Source organism: Apteryx rowi, unplaced genomic scaffold, assembly GCF_003343035.1.
Source record: "Apteryx rowi isolate R43461 unplaced genomic scaffold, aptRow1 scaffold_13, whole genome shotgun sequence".
Taxonomy (NCBI): domain Eukaryota; kingdom Metazoa; phylum Chordata; class Aves; order Apterygiformes; family Apterygidae; genus Apteryx; species Apteryx rowi.
In genome coordinates, this window is record NW_020447530.1 from 5286449 (window position 1) to 5306075 (window position 19627).

General features: G+C 43.5%; 1 protein-coding gene across 1 annotated transcript in view; it reads left to right on the forward strand.

The window, feature by feature from the left end:
- The first annotated feature begins 495 nt into the window (after window positions 1–495).
- TMEM260 (transmembrane protein 260) overlaps window positions 496–19627 on the forward strand; it is a 36542-nt gene continuing 17410 nt past the window's right edge. The window contains exons 1-3 of the mRNA XM_026056075.1: window positions 496–562; window positions 4996–5027; window positions 5779–5930. Of these exons, the coding sequence (XP_025911860.1) occupies window positions 496–562; window positions 4996–5027; window positions 5779–5930 (251 nt within the window). The remainder of the gene's footprint in view (window positions 563–4995; window positions 5028–5778; window positions 5931–19627) is intronic.

The following is a 19627-nucleotide window of genomic DNA, read 5'->3' on the forward strand; positions in this document are numbered from 1 at the left end:
CTGTTAATAACTTCTGACAGAGGTATCAAAGTTACTGAATACTTGCCTCCTGAAAACAGGGGACTGTTTTCCCTGTTTTTGTTTTCCCCCTCCTTTGTTTTAGAGAGAGACCCTGTTAGTGGCCAGATTGAGGGACAAGCCTGCTAGTTCACATTTTAATAGGATTCAGGAAATCCATGTCACTGTATTACGTAAGAGGAGTCACTTGTTGCCTCTAAGCCCAATCTTTTGCTAGGTGTCTGTATAGACATCGCCCCGGGTGCTGGCTCCTGCCTCTCCAAAGTGGGTTAAAAAAGCTCTACTCCGTTCAGCCAAACAAGGTAGCTGGGAGGGGAGATAGTCTGCACCTTTCGGGGAGCTTCTTGGTGCACCCCTGTCTTCAAGCTTTGGACTGACCGTGCTGGGAAGGTGCTGAAATTGTGAATCACTCGTCATGGCCTCATACCTTGGTTTGGATGCTGGACATGATGCAGGTGGGAAGTGGCTCAGATAGATATGAAGACAGCAAAGGCTGTGGAGGAGCAGCCATCAGAGGTGGTCCTGAAAAGCGAATTTGGCAAAGGCAAGTTGTGTTGATGGTTAACCATCAGCTGGTGTCTTTGATATGCTTGTAGAGGAATTAGAAAGGGGCTTTTGAAATTAGGCTCTGGTTGAGGTGAGATGTAAGACAGAGGGGTAGCGCTTCCGTGYGTTTTGTGTCGGTTGGTGTCGGAGATGCAGAAGTGCCCATGGGTACTAGTGAGGACACCCCACCAATGTGGAGATGTTGCCTGAGATGTTCTCTGCAGAATATCCCCTGGCTGGTCTGGTCCTGCTTGTGCCTCATGGCCTCACATCCCTTGTTTTTTTGGATTTTCTTCCAAGTCTCTGCTACCTGAATTGCTTGTGTTTACTGGAGCTTCACCAAGACAGGCTTGTCCCAGCTGTTTTCTCTTTCTCCTTGTGCTTGTCCCAGCCCGCTGTCCCAGAGGAGCACCGAGGTATTTCAGTTGTGGTTTGGAAAGTGTCAGGCCTGCTGTGTACRTGGTGCACAGCCCAGTCTGTGTGTGCTGGGGACAACTGGGTTTTCAGAGTCCGGCGGCACTTGGTGGAAGTGAGTTGGGGGTTGCAGCAGGATTATAGTTCCTCCTCGGGAGGAAGATAACCAACTTTAATGGAAAAATAGATTTCTGTAGAGCCAGATTTGAAAATCAATGTAGATGTTCTTCTGAACCCTCCAAAACCAGGATATGTCCTGGCAAAAACTGAAATGACCTCAGAGAACACAATTCAGTAWATTTTCAAGGTCTTCAGCCAAGCTGTTCTCACTCCCTGGTGCACGTAAAGATACTTGCCTGGGTCCCAGAAGCTGCCGTGCCATCTTGTTGTGATAAGACTTTTGGGGTTGTTCACCTCATTGCTCACAGACTCAATAGCCCACGTGTAGCACCATGGTAATTCAACCATATCACCTCCTGTTGGTGAGCCAGCCTGGTTGGAGGTAGCGGAAAGGTCTCTGCGCAGCATTGCCCGGGGCACTTAACTTGACTACGCTTGGGCGTATATCTGAAAGTTACTCCATCAAAATCACCAAAGATATTTGTGTGAGTAAAGAGGTGCTTAAGGATTTGCTGTATCTGCTTTCAGGCACAGAGCCTGTTATTTTTTTTAAGCTCTCTGTATATTTTTGTTTCTGAAGTTTGCAGTAATCCGAAAATGTAAAAGGCAATAGATATTTTCATTGGCAGCTTTCACATGTTACTTAGTGTTATAATAAAGAAATGAGAGAATGAATTTCAGAGCTAATTTGAAAACATCCACACATGTTAAAACAGCTTAAAAAGGGATCAAATAAACTCAAGTTCAAAAAAAAAAATTCTTTCTGATGTTTCAGACGTCAGCTCCCAGCCTTGCTGGGGATAAGTCCGTTTTCAGCCATGTTAGGCCTGCTGCCTGAACACCTTTTTTTGGGGAATCAAGTTGGACAGTCAGAAATGTATTTACACAAGGATTGCGCAGAGATAAACTCTTCAATTTGAGTCTGTGTCTGAAGACACCCCGGATTGTTTTCTTTCACGGGAGGTATATTGAAATCAATTTTTGACAAAACGTTGATGCTGCGTTCTTCCAGCGTAAGTTTTGTTGTGTGATGTAATGCTCAGCACTTAAATAGCCCATATAAAGTTTCTAGGGAAAGAGGCTAAGCAGCTGTTGATCTACCCAAGGGGACAGGAGGGTGCAAAAGCAGAGTCCCGATAGCGCCCCAGCTCCCTGTCCTGGGTAGAGACCTGTAGAGCCTCCGTCTCTGCTAACCCGAGGGCTGGGCCAGCCCTTTTCCTCCCGCGTTACGCGCTCCCCTTCGTTTGTCCGGTGGAAGACGATGGGCCTGCAGCCTGGGAAGTGATTTAGGAGGTTTTGTTATTTCTTTCCTTAATTCTTCCTGGGCAAAGCTGGGCTGTTTTGCTTTCAAAGCCTGGCAATGGCACGCACGGGGCACCTCTTTTTTTTTTCTCCCCAGCTTTCTGGTTGGTTTGTGTGTGTATCTCTTTGATGTTGTTCTTGCCCATGGTATGGATCGATATCATAGCAATATGTATTAACCTAATAGGGCATAATCTTTCGAGTCAATACTAGGCATTTTAGACTCATATTTCTCTGTCCAAGAAGGACTTAGCTGAGTCCGTGGCCGTGTCTCGCACATGAGACTGTGGTGCCCTGGCTGGGCCGGGGGGAAACGTTGCCGGAGCCCCGAGCCTGTCTTTACCTGCTGTTCATCTGACGCTTTGGGCTCTGGGTAATTCACCTTGCTTAGCAACTGCACAGAAGAGCAGTTGCCAGCACGCTGGGAAAGTCCCTGGAAGCCTAATTTAGGGTTTCCGTTATTAGCATGACCTTTTGCTGCCTGCAGGGTAATTAGCCGTTCGGCTCCYGGTAGCTCCACCTGCCCGAGCGCGATGCCTTGCAGGTATTTGCATCTTCCTGACAACGAACCCGAGGGTATTTGCTAGGATAAACCAGGGATGCACCAGGAAGACGGTAGGCACGTTCCCAAAGCCTGCCTTGCCGCCGTCCCAAGGCGCGGGCTGGGATTATGGTGTTCCCCAAATGGCGAACTTCGGGGCTTGCGCTGCGCTTTTCACAGTGCCCCGGCTTTGTTACGGAGCGCGGACCTCCGAGGAGCCGCTGCGTGCCGGGGTCCCTCGTCCCTCGCTGGCAACGCAGACGCCCCCGAGTCCCTGCGGGGACACAGCGGCTCTCGAAGGAGCAGAGGGGAAACTGCGGTGCCTGCGAAATCAGGAGCAAAACTCGCCTCGGCGTCGTCGGGGCCGGGACTTCCAGCCCCACGTGCTGCTTTTAGCGTGCGTGGAAGAGGTCAAACCTGGCTCCGTTAAGCGAGGTGAAGCGTATGTCCTCAGGAGAGTGCTCCGGGCAGGGGAAAATGCCGAGTGCCTCCGAGTTGTTCCTGCCTGCGCGGAATTGAGCTGCGCGTCCTCCTGGCTTCGCGGTGCTTTGGAAATGTCGGAACTGCTGCGAAGTAAACGAGCAAACTTGGGACGGACTCATTTCCAGTTGCATCAGCTTTTTTTTTGGCAAACTTGCAATAGATTGAAACTTTCTTAAGATAGAATAGCAATAAAAATAACCAGTGTTTGCAAGCACAGTAAAACCCACGTCTGAAAGGCTTTTATGCAGAAAGCCCAAGGGCTGTCCCTTGGGCTTCTCGCGTGCTCTAGGTGATAGCTGTAATTGTACAGCAGTAACGAACAGCAATTATAGGTTGACCTGCATCTTCCTTTTAAAATATGTTGCTTACCGTAACTGCCAAGATTTAAAGTTAACCGTGCCATTTTTATAATCATTAGCCCTTATGTTGGATGGTAATGAAGTGATAACGTGCAGAAATAAAATGCTGTTTATTTAGCATTTAAAGCAACGATGCCCTTCGTTCTGCGTCTTTACTGTGTAATGATGGGGCAAAGATACCTCAGCCTTGGCACTCCAGAAATTAGCAATAACTAGGCTGTGCGGTAGAAAGATTGGATCACTCAATTTGAGGGGGAGAAGTAAAAGAAAGGGTGGGGGGGACTCTCTTCTAGCATGGCAGAGGTAGCAAATGCTGCAAGGTGTCTCAGATCCTTTCTGTTCTGGGTAGTGACCGAATACCAGCCATAATTTTTAATTTAGTTGCTCCTTTGTTGTGCCCATCATCCTTTAATATATTTGTGCGTATTGAATATATTTTATATATGCAGTTCAGTAGCATTGCAAAATGCTTCAGTGTAAAGTGCTCTAAAAATGCCAAGTATTATGCTAACAGGAATCTTTTTGTGGCAGTTATTCATCCTGGCATAAAGTACAAATGAAATGCAAAATCTAAATGGTATTACATAATGAGAACAGCATTTGAATGTAGTATCCGCTGCCAGGTAAAGGAGTTACTTTTGAAGCAGATGTTGCAAGAATTCCTCTTGCATCAGGGAATAGCTACGTTCCCAGATACATGGTTGTACATTTGCATGCACAATGATTATTTTTACCTTGTTTAAAAATATAAAGCCGTGTTTTTTAATGAGACRCAACCAGGTTGTTAAGAGACAATGCAGTGTAAGCTCTCCCGGCTCTAATGCTTGAAAGTTATTGAATCAAGCATTCTGGGTTTTAAATTAAAAATACACACACACAAACATGCGTGCGCACGCACACACACACACACACACACAGAGGCAGTAACGCCTGTAACTGGACTGTTTCAGCCCATTCTTTAACAGAGCTTACCTATACCTTCACTTATCTGTTCGTAAAAGTCTTGTGAAAACATACAAAAGATATTTTGTGCAATGACATCAGAGGGAGAAAATATTCTTAGAAAATTTCATGCTGTTAAATCTCTACAGATTTACAGTTTTATCCAGTCAAATTAATGCAAAACCCCAATGCAAGCATTTGGATTTTGAAAACTTTGGAGGAGTGTCATTTCCTAATAGTAATTATTGGTTTTACATTATTTTTTCACAGGGGAGCTGATCACAGCCGCATATGAGCTTGGAGTAAGTATTAGTTTTATTGTTTAATCAATGCTCTCATTAACAGTTTTAGGAATTAAGGAAGTTTAATTAAGCATGGAGTAAAGTAGATTAATTTATTTTCAAACCACAGTTTTTACTAACTTATAAGTACAGCATGCGACAATTTACTTCAAGTTTTAAATCCAATTAAACTAAATTATAAAGCAAAGGCTTTACTGTATATACAGTAGCTGGCTTATTATCAACCCAAATTTTGTATAAGCTGGGGAGAATAAAATAAATCGGGTTAACAATTTTAATAAGTTTTATTATTTAATAAACTTTATTGTGGTGCATGATCCCTTTAGGCAAGACCTTAGGACTGACAGCGTGGTGGTAATCCGATAGCAGTGTGGTCTTTCAACTTGCTAACCAATAAAATAGTTCAGAATCTGCTTTTTAAAAACAGCCTTTTGAATGACCCTAATATACTGTGAACCCAAACAACAAGCAGTTTAAGGACCGATAATGAAACGTGTCACCTCTTTTCTCAGCGATTCATTATTACGGGCGATGTGTGTAGCCRAATCCACTAAAGAAAATATTTGCTAAGTTAAAATTGGCACCAAACGATTGTTGCAGCAAAGCCGCTGCTCAAAGACCCCCGTTACCGGYGCTAGACCCCGGCGCGCGGTAGCAAGCTAATAGGAGAGCTCGCTCCGGGCTCCGGCGCCGTCGGCGTTTGCTTGYGGCTGTACGGCGACTTTACGAGCGCGTATCGATCTGTCCGTAGGTCGCCCACCCTCCCGGCTACCCTTTGTTCACGCTGCTGGCCAAACTGGTAATTGGGCTCTTCCCCTTCGGGTCCGCTGCGTACCGAGTAAATCTGCTCTGCGGCTTGTTGGGAGCAGCTGCAGCGTCTTTGCTTTTTTGCACAGTTTTCAGGTAAAGTCATTGTCGGTGTTTTCTTCTTGTCATGATTCTGCTACGGCGCTTGGGGCATTTCTTAGAGCACCCTCTGTTCCCCCTCCGGCCTCTTAACTCGTGTTTTCCCCCTATGTTTCGAGCTGTAATTAGTTCCTCTGATTAAACTAACAGTAGTTTAATCTGAATTTGACCTTCTTTCCTGCACAAAAGGTTTTATCCTTTTTTTAATAATTATAATAACAATAATAAAAAGCGCACCCTTTGCCTTACAAAGACGTGACAGGTTGTTCGGTCTCATTATCACAACTCACTGATCAGTTTAACTAACCAGAACTAATGAAGTTTGTCATTATATAAAGATGCAGATGGTCTGTTTAAATTAACAAGATGAGCTTCACCTATCGGCAAACCGTGAACTTAATTTAATTGCTCCTCTTCGAGGAGGCGGATGGGCAGTTGCCTGCCCGTGGTACCTGCTCTCTTCGCCTCCCCGTGCAATTTCCCTGCTTGCCAGTGCTGCAGCAAAAATCAGCCTGCGACCGAATACTTGCAGACAGGGCGATATGAACAGCAAAGATCAATAGGCCGCTTCCACCTATATTGCTTGGCTGTGGCTTTTCCCCCGGCGTAGGTGTGCACTTCTGCAGGAGACCTGCCGGAACCCATCCATTTTATCCAGACCTCTAACCCTGCAAAAAAGGAAACAATCGGAGTTGCACGTGGTTTGGGATTTTGTTAACCCGCGTTGTCTTTGATGTGGAAGTTCCTTCTGCTCTTAACCTTAGCCTGACCCATATTTGAGAGGATTATCGCAACCGATACAAACAATTTCTAATGTGCTTTTGCAGGGAAAATAGGGCACGTTGCTAGACTGAAAACGTTAGTGAAATCTGAAATTATATCAGAATTGTTGGGTCTTTGAACGGAGGGACAAAATGTGGCGCTTTATAACTGAGATTATTTTGTCAAAGCAGTTTTCTTCAACCAGTTGGTAGAGCTACTTTACCCCTCGGGTAAAGCTTCCCTGGGACCGTGTGCAACCTAGAAATAAAAGCAGGAATAAACAATGGGCCAGATCCTGTTCAGCCCGAGAGCCCTGACCTCTCCTAAACTTCTGGGGAGTGAGAAATGCCCAAGGCTCCACAGGATTTGTCTGTCCCGACGATCTTCCCCTATTAAAGAGGAATTGCTGTTTGACTGTGTAACATCATGCACGTAACAGTGGATCTTAATGCCTGTTTTGTACTGAACTCCAAAGCGTGTATGCAAACATCCTGAAATTGCTTGAGCAATTCCTAAATATTTTTACAGACTAATGCATTTAAAGCAATTGCTTTTACTGTTTGATATGTGTAATTAAGTCAGTGTCTTTTAACTTAGTATTCTGTATACTAAAGCATATTTTGGAGTATTGGAAGTAGTGTTGCCCTCTCATGTCCACTGCCAACTGCAGTGTCGGAGCACAATTTATTTTGATTATATTAAAAACTCCCAAAAGGAGTTGTTAAATGTTTGTGAGTACTGGGTTTTGAATTTTTTCTTTAGTTGTAGTTATTCTTACACTTACAGTTGTTGTGAAGGTCTGTCCAGATTTTTAGTTTTAACTCAAACGTGACAATTCCTTACATGCACATTTTGTGTATATGAAATCATGTGGAATTTTTCTTAGCTTTAGAGAAATTGGAAGTGCAGTAGGAAAATGACAAGCTAAGTTTGGGAATTTTTTACACCTCTAGAGGTTTATGTTTTTTTGTTGTTTAACTGGATTTGGAAGATAAAGGTTCTGTCAAATTTAAAACGTGCGTGAAAGAATAGAAAACATAGAAATGAGAGATGATAGAGACTATCAAGACTTACAAAAATAATTTCATAGATATAATGCACTGACTGAGTTGATTATTAAGACTAGCAGTGATTGATTTTTTTTTTAAATGAATTGTAAGGTATTATGGGTCAGTTATATTTACAAATTACGATGCCATGCTTTTCCTTTTAAACACCTTAAAATTGTTTTTTTTTTAAAGGAACTCATTTAGCAAAAAAGCTTTTTCTTTCTTTTGCTCTGTACTTTAAAAAAATCTTTCTGGAAGTATTTGCTTATTGGCATCGCGGGCTTGAAAGCCTGCAATATTAGACGGCACCGTGTTTTGTTTTTAACCAGCATTCCAGAGCCTCGCAGAGGATCTCCACCAGCCTATCCCACCCGTCCGTATTTTTTGCCTCTTAATTAAAATTTAGCGGACGAAGCGACCCCCCGAAAGCCCTGCGGCGCCCGAGGTAAAAATAAGCGACGGCTCGTTCCGCCCTGAGCGAGCTGGCAGCGTTAGTATGAAAATACGTCGGTGTTAGGAGCACACGTAGTGGGTGAAGTCCTGCTCGCGCGGGAGCGGCGCGGTTCGAGYGGCCGATCGCTCGCTCCCGTGCCGAACAAAAGGCGCCCTTCGGAAGGAGGAGGCCATCTCTATGGCGATGGGACTCGCGGCGCCCCATCGATCGGGTGGAAGAAGACATTATACCATGTCAGCTGGGCTGTTACGATTCCATTTGGCGCGTGACCCGCACTTAACCTCGAAAACCTTTCTTCTGGCAGCGCACACCCGCCGGCCGGGCGCGTTTGCTGTTTACCGTCACCGCCCGGCAGGGGAGCGGGGGGGGTCGGTGCGTTTTCCAGCCCGTGCATACAGTAAATATATTCCTTGGGCGGATTTARCCTTTTGTCGGGCGTTTGTTTAAGAGCCGTTTCCCAAGTTTATTCATCCACGGGCCGGGACAATTTGTTTTGCTGCGTAATGAGGGAGTTTTGATTCCCTCGATAGCGGCGTTCGTGCCGCTCTAGGGGGACGTTGCAGTGCGTGCGGGATTAGGATCGACTTGCGTTCAGTACGTTCATGCTTTAAACAGATCCCTCCTCTCCCAGGTAATCGGTTGCAGGATGCTCTGTGTAGTCACTGCTGGGATCGATGGAAAGAAACCCCTGCCCCCTTTTTTTTTAAAACACGGATTTTGCATCTTAAAGTTCTGTTGAACCGTGTTCATGCAAAAAGCTCTTTTGTCAGTAATCCAGACCATCACTGAATGAACATTTTACTCTGTTGAATTAGTTGTCAAATATGTTTTTCCCCTCCACGCAGTCTTAATAAATTGCTTGTAATTATCGTAAAATGGCATTCACGAAGAGTTTTCTTAGACTGCTTATAACTGATGCAAATAATTCATCTTTGCTTTGGAAGACAGAGGAACTGCATTATGTTTTTAGGATGCAGAGAGTGCGACTATATGATTGTGTCTTTAAACAAATATTTATTTGTTGTAGTGTGGGAGGCAAAGCATAGCAAGTTTACAAAGTAAACCAATTATGTTCTTATAATATGATTGCCAAAGTTCTGCACAGATGATGCATTCTTTGCATTTTCTGTTGCAAAGAGAAATTGTATGCTTTTCTTTGCTTTAAGTGCATTTTTTGCCAGGGTATACCTTTCATAGTTTGAGTGTTTTGCTATATGTGCATAGCTAGCTTATTGCAGGTGCAGTAGTATAGCAGAAGGTATCATTTTATAAATACTTTTTGTAAGTTTTTGGCAGCTTTATTTTGAGTGTGTTGTGCACGGACTATTGAAAGGGCAAGATATGCATTAAATCGAGCAGTTCACATCTCTTCAGCTGGTGCTCTAGGTATTATGTCAAGTTTTAGACTAATAGATATATATGGTTTTTCCCCCCACACCAATGTGCTGTGCAAGAAACTGTGGATGTAGATGAAAACTGGAGCCAAGTTTTCTCCCACTGGTAACAAAAAGGAGTGGTAGTAACATTTTATAATGAAATCATCGAGGTGTTTTGGAAGTGGCACTTCAATATATTGACTGATCTTTACTGCTCCAGTTATTTATGTCCTCGAGCTCTGTGGGGAAGAGTTCCTGTGAATCAAGCGTGCTGGAGCRTTAGGAAGATCTGCTACCTGGGTTGCACTCTCGAGAGCGAGCTCATGGTTCAAGGCAGGAGGCAGCAGAGGCAAAACCGAGCGTGAAGGTTGTGATTCGCTGGCCATCGGAATGTGTTGCTTCCGTAAAACAACCCGGTGCTGGAAAAAGTTGTCTGTTCTGTGTGGCTGGTGAGGAAATGCTCCACGTCCCTCAGATGTACAGGTATGCAGTAGCAAAAGTAGTCACTGAACAGTTGACTTTTTCTTTTTGCAAGGTCTGAAGAAGACTAGGTGTAAGAAAGAAGTGTTCCTGGCTTGTATGTTGAACCAAAAGCACAGAAACTAAGCAGTTGCACATAGCGCAGGGAGCTAATGGTTAATTTAACACGTCCCCACAGCGCAGTGAGCTGATGAAATTACACTTTAGAGTGCTTTACACGTTCGTGTTCTGATTCCGATGCTTTTCAGACAGATCAACTCAAGAGGATCTTTGCTGTGGGTAATGTAGGGATTTGGGGCAATTTTAAGTGTTCCAAGAGCTAGATTACGGAAACGAGTGTTATGACTCCAAAGCAAGGGAGGAATATGTTACCCCAAGTGGAGAATATATTCTTTTCGATTGTTACACACTTGACCATTGCTCCATTTGGCAAAGAACAGCAAATTAAAATACTGTGCTTTAGAGAGTAAGGAATCTTCTTATAGAGCATATTTGGATTTTCGAGATTACAGATTATTTTAGATTATTGCCATTGTAGCACAGTATGAAGATCTTCACAGTTTCAAAAGCAGCTATGCATAAGTAACAAGTAGTTACTAAGTTTTAGGAGGAAAAGAAGAATGGAAGGTACTCAAGCATTAATTTTCTTTTAGAAGAATATCTACTGTGACCTCTGGCTAATTGATCATATATATATATTTTCTCATACTCGTAATAAAATGGCATTGAGTTCAGTCTGTTTAAAGACATTAACAAATCTGTTCATTTGCATTTTTCTATAAAGTAGGCACATTAGGCTGAAATAGCTGTGCTTCATTTTGAAGAAAAAAAGCAGGGCAAAAACTCCTTTTTTTTTTTTAAAGACTGAAGAGTCTTTTCTGACAGCTAGTCAGAGTTAGAATTAGTTCAAGGAAATGTTAATAATGCACTGCCTGGCTTAATCCCTTTGATATCACCAGGTATCCTCCTGTTCATGGGTTAATTGCTTTAAAAGCGAAGGCAATATTCTGAGCGGTGGGCCGCTTCACCTTTTCACAGCTGTTACCATTGAGTGACAACTAAATCCCATGTGTAAGATGAGGAAGAGCTCAATCTCCAATTGGGAGAAAATTTATGTAAACCGCAATCCCTTCAGAATGTGCGGAAGTCATAGACTTTCTTGATTTACTCTGCTTTTCCCAGAAAGCTCTATTGTTCACTTTCCTAAGTCCCATCAACCCTTTGTAGCGGAATATCACAGCGGCAGCAGATAGCTTGAAATATATAAATGCTATCATAGCTCTGATTAATAGCAGTGCTTATGAGTCAAGTCTGATAACGGAGCAGCTCTCCACTCAATTTCAGATACTGCTAATGGAATCTGTCTTCTCCAATTGTAATATGAGAAGGCCTAATTTGCTATGGAGCTTGGAGCTGTCACCGGTAGGGGATTGCGGGGTCAGATGGGAGCTGCCAGGTTTTTGCCCTGCAGCTTGTATCTCTCACTTTGAATAGCGCAGCCCCCTGCCTGCCAGTTAGCTGATAGGCCGCCGTGGGGTTTATGCCACTCCGTACAATAGCAGAGGGCTGCACAGGCTGACTTTATAATTGTGAAGCGAGCTCATTTTTCCACAGCTACTGTGCTGCATAATTTCTAATAAGTGGTTTTAACAAATGTCAGATTATGAAAAGTTTCTTCAATTACCAAAAAAAAAAAAAAAACCACCCCAACTTATAAAACATTGGAATTGCTAAAGCCGGTTCCTGCGGAGTTTTTGCCGCTGGAAGCAGGCACCGTTTGTTATGGTCGCCGTGATAAACGCCTACCTGCTTTCTAAAGGTTTTTTTTATTGTTAGTTTATGAATCAAATAATGTATCCTAACTACTGTACCTTTGCCRTTTACAAAGATGGGGAAAAAGAAGTTCCCTCGCTTTTTTAGTGGCTGAAAGTATAGTTTTTATAATTTGCCTTGTTGGAGAGGTGATAGTACAGAGAGTTTTTTAAGTGCTCAGCTGTATATGCATTTTATTAAACTTAGTGCTACTCATGAACTGCTCTAGTATAGCATGGTGTTGCACTTTTAATTTCCCAACTTTCTCGGAAAGTTGCCGTTGCAGACAGCGTGCTTCAGAGGCCCTTGTTGCGACGGGCCCTGGCAGCAGGAGAAGTTGAGCATCAGCCGGTGCCTCCATGTCGGCTTGCTCTGTGAGGACATGCATAGAGCCAGGCACAGGCGCTCTGCATGGGCCTCCATCCGTCTGCCCCGACACCGGGTACATAGCTGTAGGCGTGGGGTTCCTGCAGTGGTGTTTTTCTTGGGGGTCTCCCAGTCCCCCCAGTTGCAGGGCTGGTGCCTACGGTGGTGCCATTAGTCTCATCCTTGCTAAAATAGTCTGTTGGAAACCACTCGTGTCAGGTCACCCTTAACGTCACTGTAAATCCTGTTTACCATGGCGTATTGATACAACTGGGTTACATGCACTAATTTCAGGCTCAGCGCGTTCATGACAAGGTTTAGGATTTAGTATTGCAGCAGCTGCTTGGAGGCTGCAGCCTTGCCGCAAAGGCRGCGGGTTGCTCTGCCCGTGGACGCTGTTAGGAGAGGGCAGAAGGGCTCATGATGAAGAGCTTCGTTTTGGATGAGGTGAAGACCCATCGAGGTCCAGTTCTGCAGTCCCAGGTTGTCCCACTTTTCAAAGGCCTCCTTTGGAGACAAGCTGAGCTAAGGGCTTATTCCAGAATCCAAACTCCTCTYGATTTGGGCAGAGAGGGGAAAATCCTGAGTGAAGCCATTCAGTCCTGAGAGCTTCTGCTCATGGTGTGCAGGATACCTCTTGCACAAACTGATGACGTTCGCGGGCCCATATTTACCAAGGGGACAGGCAGAGACTTGATTTCAGGAATAAAGAGCCATGGCAGTTGTGTCCTTGCTGGAAACTTCAGTCAAGCCCAGGGTTGCCGGGACATATGTGAGAGCATTGCTCTGCAGGGCCAAACTCCTCACTAGCTAAATACTCATTCTCCAATTCTGACTGTGTGCTTTTCAGCTTGGGTGTTGCTATAAGAAGAAGGAGGGTAAGTAGGTGGCTGTGGTCCTTGGCTGCATGTAAGGGTGTATCACGCAGAAGAGACCTTTGAGTCCCGTAGAGGGTGGGAAGGAAGCGCTGAGGGCCACTCTCCTATCTCCGCAGAGCTGTCGCTGGTCTGCTGGAATTGCTGAAGTTGTGTGATGTAAAAGTCCCCTTTTGAAGTGTGCAACTGCAGTCAGTTATGACAAAAGTGCCCATTTCTGTGCTCCTGCTCATTTGCTTGGTTTTTATTACCTTCTTTTCTTCTCCGTGTAGCACTGAAGGCTCATCCCGGGATCGGAGAACCAAGCCGTGCTCTTTTCTCCTTCCTCGTGTAGCGTCGGGAGCAGGTTCTGCAGGCAGGACTTAAGTGGCTATTCAAGTGAAGATCCTTGAGGAAGAATAGAAGCTAGTTTGCTATTCCCTGTAGTACCTGCGGTGGCTCTTCAGTGCTGAGAGCGGGAGAAATCGGCTTTTGTCCATTGAGTGGTTGTGACTAAGAGACTGTGTGGAAGAGGCATGCAAACCAAGAGGGCTTGGGTTTTTTGGATAATTATTATTGGTTTGGTCCTAACTTCATGTTTGATTTTTTTTTACTTGTTTTTAAATATAATTCTTTTACTTTAGCACCAGTGCACATACACACTTAAAGTAAGTCTGGCAAAAGTTTTGTTGTTGAGTCTTCTAGGTCTCATTCTTTTTTAGCCTAGGACAAAAAAATTTTAATTTTTTTTCATAAATCAAATAAATGAACCCTGTTCTAAGTTAAATTTGAAATGTTGAATCTTTAATGCGCTATTATAATCATACCATTAAATAAAATATAATTAAAATGATTGCTATGGAAAAACTAAGTCACAGCAGTGCAGAAGTAGAAGTTGTTGGTGATGACTCTGGAGTCAGAACCTGTGGAAGTGTTAAGGGAACCATTGGCAGCAGGGTCGTCTTCTGCAGGTGCAGAGAGAAACTGAAATGAAAAAAAATCGATCCATTAGTTGATTCAAAGCTGGAGTACTAGTGGAGAGTTTAAAAAGCAGGAGAACTTGTTTCTTCTTCCACTCTGAGTAAAAAACATGTGAGACTGAGATCTGCTAGTTTTAAAGCTTTGGGGGAAACAGAGGGCAGAAATAATCAGTTTATTTCAGTAGATACAGATAAGTATTTGCAATGTTTAATACATCAGGTTCAAATATAAAGCATGTTTTGATTAGCTTACTTTTCTTCCTAATGAATCCAGTGCACTTAAGATAGTTGTTTTTAACTAAAACACTTTAATTAAATTCCAGTTTCCATCCATATATAGGTATAGACAAATCACTTAATAACTTTTTGCAAATTTTTAAATAGAAAATGTCAGCCATCATTTTCTAACATAAAGTGAAAGTGATGATCAATTATTTAACTTTAATGTTATTTATTACTTAAATTCATATAGATGTACCTGTGGTTTTGGCTAGCAAAAAGGTGTATCAAACTTAGAATAAAGACTAAACTTAAAATTGCAAATTGACATGTTTCAGTGATTGCCAACAAATGAGAAGATAGAAATATAAATGCACAGCCATATAAAATACCTAATTTCAATCAGTTTTCCTGCCTGTTGATTTAACTCTTAATAAAAAGCTGCAGCTAAAATATTCCAGATTAAAAGAAGTTTTTACTGCCTGCCTCCTTGGAGTTGAGGCCCAGCCACACATTTTTTACTCTTTGGTATCTGAAAAGGAAAACAAAATAATTATATATATCAGTTTTTTCCTTTTATATTTAGGCATGCCATGGGAAAATGTTGCTCACAAAGAACTGTGTAACCTCTTCTTTGATGACTGTTTCTGTCCCTTCTGAGTGTGTTTTAAGACACTAGGAATTTCTGCCCATGTTCAGAAGATTTTATTTAGTTGGTTGATAGGAAGGAACCTTCTCCCCTTTTTGTGTTTTTAAAAGGTACTCTGCATGTTCTGAGCAGGTCTTGCCCAAAACTAGTTATTTTGCAAAACCAAAAGTACAAGCTGTTCCCTTTGGCTTTTCCTCCATGCAAGATAAACAAGCCTAGAAGGCGGGTTTTATTCCAGCTCAGAGCTTCAATTCTTATCAAAGTGGGCCTGACAATGTTAGCTTTAATATCGCCAGGAGACTTTATGAAGACTTGCCCCTTGTTGTGTTGGCTGAAAATCTTTTCTTGTTTCAAAAACCGATTTCTGTGTTGCTGAGGCCATTCCAAAGGCAGTTTATTACCACCTCTCAATGCTTTCTTCTAGGAGACCCAGGCTTCCTTTCCAAGAGATTTGCTTTACCTACCCCAAGCCCAGAATACCCTCCCAGGTAGACAGAGCCTTATGGTGGGGTTTTTCCCATCTTCTGCTCTTCGTAGCATCCCTCTTCCTTGGAGAGTCACTGGATGGTTGCTTTATGCCTACGCTGTGTTGACAGATGAACACAGGATGGTTATTACAGGCACCATGTCTTAATTGCTAGCAAACCCTTGATCTTCTTGTTTCAGTCAGCTGTGTTTTATTATAATAATTGAAAAGATTTGGGGGTAATATGCTGGCTTTGGGTGAGCCCAAAACTACCCTCTTTTTTAGCTATCTTTCCCCACTCCCCAAAAGTGATGGAATAAAGCCCTTCTAGATGTTGCTTTTACATGAGGCCACTGGGGGATCCAGGTGGGAGTTGGTCTTTGTCATGCAAGGTGTTTAAAGAAGAGGTGTTTTCAGAAAAAAGCAACCATTTCCTTCACCTGACCCCAGTGTGTTTACTGCCAAATATAGATGGAGCAGTGTGGGTCTCCAGTCTGGATGGCAGAGGCCCGGGGCTGTATACTTGTTTCTTGTCTGGCAAGGCTCCACTGTAAAATTATTTGCAATGCTTATGATAGATGCAGTGTTTGTTTCTGGTGTCAGGCTCTTGGCTTTTCTAAGGCGTGCGTCTAAGCACCATGAAAAAATCCCGTCTTACATTCCACACAACGCATGAGTTCTTCGCTTTGTTCCTTCCCCCGTCTCAACATTGGTAACTGAGTTGTTGCTGAGCTTTTGCTGTGGTTACAGGATGTCTCCTTTGCTTCTCATGTTCATCTTGTTGCACTATAACATACTGTGTCTTGACCACTAAAATACTGTCTGTGCCTGTAACTAAAGCAGCCATTTCCTTCTGGCTCCCTGGTGTCCTGCCTGCTCTCTCTGTCCTTACACAACACATTGTTGCTAACATCATCTTCAGCTGTGAACAGCACTGTCCTACTTTGCAGAAGCTTTCATCCTGTCCTTGTCTACCAGTTTCAAGCTTCTTGTCCTCAGGTTCCGATCTCTGCCCTGTCTCTTTGATCTTTCCTTTCTTTCATTCTCTATTTCATTCTCATCTTCGTGCCTCTTCCATTCTTTCAGGTCTTTCTGCTGTATGTGACTGAATGCTTGCAAGTATCTTTTCCGCTTAAAAATTGTTCTTTGGTCCAGAATGTTGTCCGTGGCTGATCTGTGTTGTCTCTGTCTGAGTTGCTTTGTCACCTCCTCGGACACTGCCTGGTTTTATGGGGATGAACAGCCTCTTGGCACTAAGGCAACAGTGACACAGTGCAGTGCCACACTGTTTTAGAGAAGGGCTGTCAGATTACACAGGGCAATGGTGTGTGAAGACCGTCTTTTGAATCAAAATGAGCAGTATAACCACATTAGATCAGCCTCTCAGCAGCTGTGATTTAGTTTAGACCCATCATCATGCTGATATAGCTATATTGCATTCATTTCTGTTGGACGTTCTGGTGCTACTTTGCACCACCAGCTGTTACACTGTGTAGACCTGCTTGATGTTTTTTCTGCCAGGTAGGTCTCACCCTCATCTGAGGATTCCTGTTCTCATCACTTCCTCTTCCCAGAGTATTTCCTTCTGAGTCACTAAACTTTTAAGTCCATCATTTCCATTGCTGGTAGCAAAGTCTGTGAAAAACTCTAGTTTTCATTTAGGTATCCAACTCCTTTTCCCAAAGCTACTATCTTGATGTTCTTCAAGAATGCAACACATTTCAGTTTAATTTTTATCATCCACTGTACTTGTAGGAACTGAGCGCTGCATGCACACAACGTGTTCATGAGTTAAGCTTAGCAGCCTCGCTTTTCCAAGAGTTTCACTTTGTGATAGGAGTTGTGAAAACAGAAAAGAATAATCAAGACTGAGCTACACTTGCTTCTGGTAGAGTTACTGGAGAACCTGCCTCATTCCCACTTATTCAAAGTAGTGGTGACTTTTCTCAGGCAAGATGAGCTACTTTCCTTCCTCCAACACAGGTGAGGGGTCTCTGCTAGGGTCTCTGACACCCTGCTTTCCTAGCCAGCTATGATCTGAAGCAATGGCCCTGCTGCCATTTCCTGCTATTTTCTTTTAGGAGTAGGAACCACAACTTGTGTTAATTCCTGAAAACTCCCTCCATCTTTCCCTTTTCTATTGGAGTACTGCATCTTTCTACTGACTGAGAGGAGGAAAGCAAATTCTGAGTTCTCAAGGCCACTTTTTTGGGGGGGGGTGTTTTGGGTTTGGTTTTGGTTGGTTGGTTAGTTGTTGTTGTTGGTTTTTTTTGAATAGCAACAGGCTCTGTTCTGAAGAATTTCTGTCCAAATGCCCAGACCTGTGTTGAGCTGTAGGAATGTTTATGCATCAGAAGAGACCTACAGAGTCCATTGCAGTGGTGAAACATTAGTGAACAGAAGGGAGACATGAGGAAATCCTGAAGGACCATTGGTGTATTAATAGTCACTTTAATGACTAAATTTCTTAGACTCCTTTTCCAGTTCTGGTGGGGCAGACAGATACACCAGTATGAATCAAATCACCAGGGCTGTGTTGGAGTCACCCAGTGCCATCAGATTAAGCCTCGAAGCTGCCTGGATGCTATGGAAAGCACAACTCATCTTCAGCATGGGTGAATTTGTATGGCAAATGTCGATTCACAAACCCTGTGTTGGTCTTGCAGCCATCGTGGCTGGGGCAGGCTTGAATAAGAGGGGAGGAATGGGACTAACTGAGGGAATCCATGCTGCACATCTTACTGCCCATGACTGCAGACCGGGAGCTTCACGTTTAAACTAGGCCTTGCTACCCTGTGGACTTAGATAAGGATGTAACAGCTCATTTTATAGGCATGTTAGTGTTCACCACGAAGAAATAATCCTATGATCCAATTATTGTGTAGAAAGGTGTGAGTGACAGGGCTGAGTTGGAGTGTTCTCTGTGGCAGGGTCAGGAACGGTCAGTCCAGCACACCCAGGCTTTTTAGCTGGCAACAGAAGATATTTCAAAGTTTGTCTGATTTTTTTTTTTTTTTTTTGGAAAAGGTTCTGTATCCCCTTTCTTCAAAAGCTGATAGGATCCTTTGCAGGATCAGATTTGGTCTAAAACAGTTTTGGTCTAAAACAGTTGCACCTGGTGTCATTTGGGAATTTTCAAGCTTTTTTCTTCCCGTTGATCTACAAGATCCCTTCCTACAGTCTTGATGCTGAAGCACTGTGTCACCCTATTTCCTCGCTCTGTCACCAGGACTTCTGACTAATGCCCCTACAACGTCTTGATCTGCTCCGTCTACAAATAAAAAGTCACATATAGGCCTGTTTTTATTTATGACCCTATTTTACACTTAAAGTATCCTGTGCAGATTAAACTTGGTGTCAGCAACCCATAGCAGAGTTGTCTGCAAACATTAGGAGCAAAAAGCTGGGAACTTTCAAATCGAGGGAAACATCTCTGGGAGCCAAGTGGTTCCCAGTTACTTGCTCCCACTGGATTGTGAGTTTGGGGACTGGGAGCTGCTGCCTGTCAGAGAGACAACATACCCCTCATATAGTGATTGTCAGCATCATTTTGTGCCTTTGAAAAGGGAGCATTGCCCTGCTGTCATCTAGGTTTAGCCTTCAGGACTACAGGCACTGTAGCAAAGTCAAGCCTAATTCTGGGGAACTGGGCTATAAGTGGGGATGGTTCTTCAGTCAGCTGCATGTCTGGAAGAAATTGGAGTTGCTTGGGTACTACCAGAAGCAGGATTTGTTTATTTTAGTCCTCCTTGTGTACAACAACATCCTGCTGTGCTTTCTCAGGTCCTTTTTTGGCACCCATCCTGGGTTGCATGGTGATGCAGTATATTCTTTAACCGTCTTTGGATCTTTTCTGACAAGTCCCAGAGGGTAGGAGAGGTTGAGAATTGTTCTTCAGTGCAATAGTTTTGTGAATGATTTAAACTTTGCATTTAGGTTTCATTCCTGTCAGCAAATAATATCTGCTTGGATTTGGGTTGGACTTGAATATCTGAGAGTTGGTTACTTTTTGTCCAGTGTTAATCAACTGCCTTGCTTCTCACCCTCCAGCTATGTCTTGCAGCTGCACATCTGAAAACACTTTTCAAAGGAGGTTAATAAAAAAAAAAAAAAAAGTTAGTCCTGTTTTGTGGAAGGAGATAACTGGGGCAACAGCAATGGAGTGGCTAACCCCAGGCCACCCAGYGTCTCAAGTGGCAGAATGGGGAACGGAGACCTTCTTCCCAA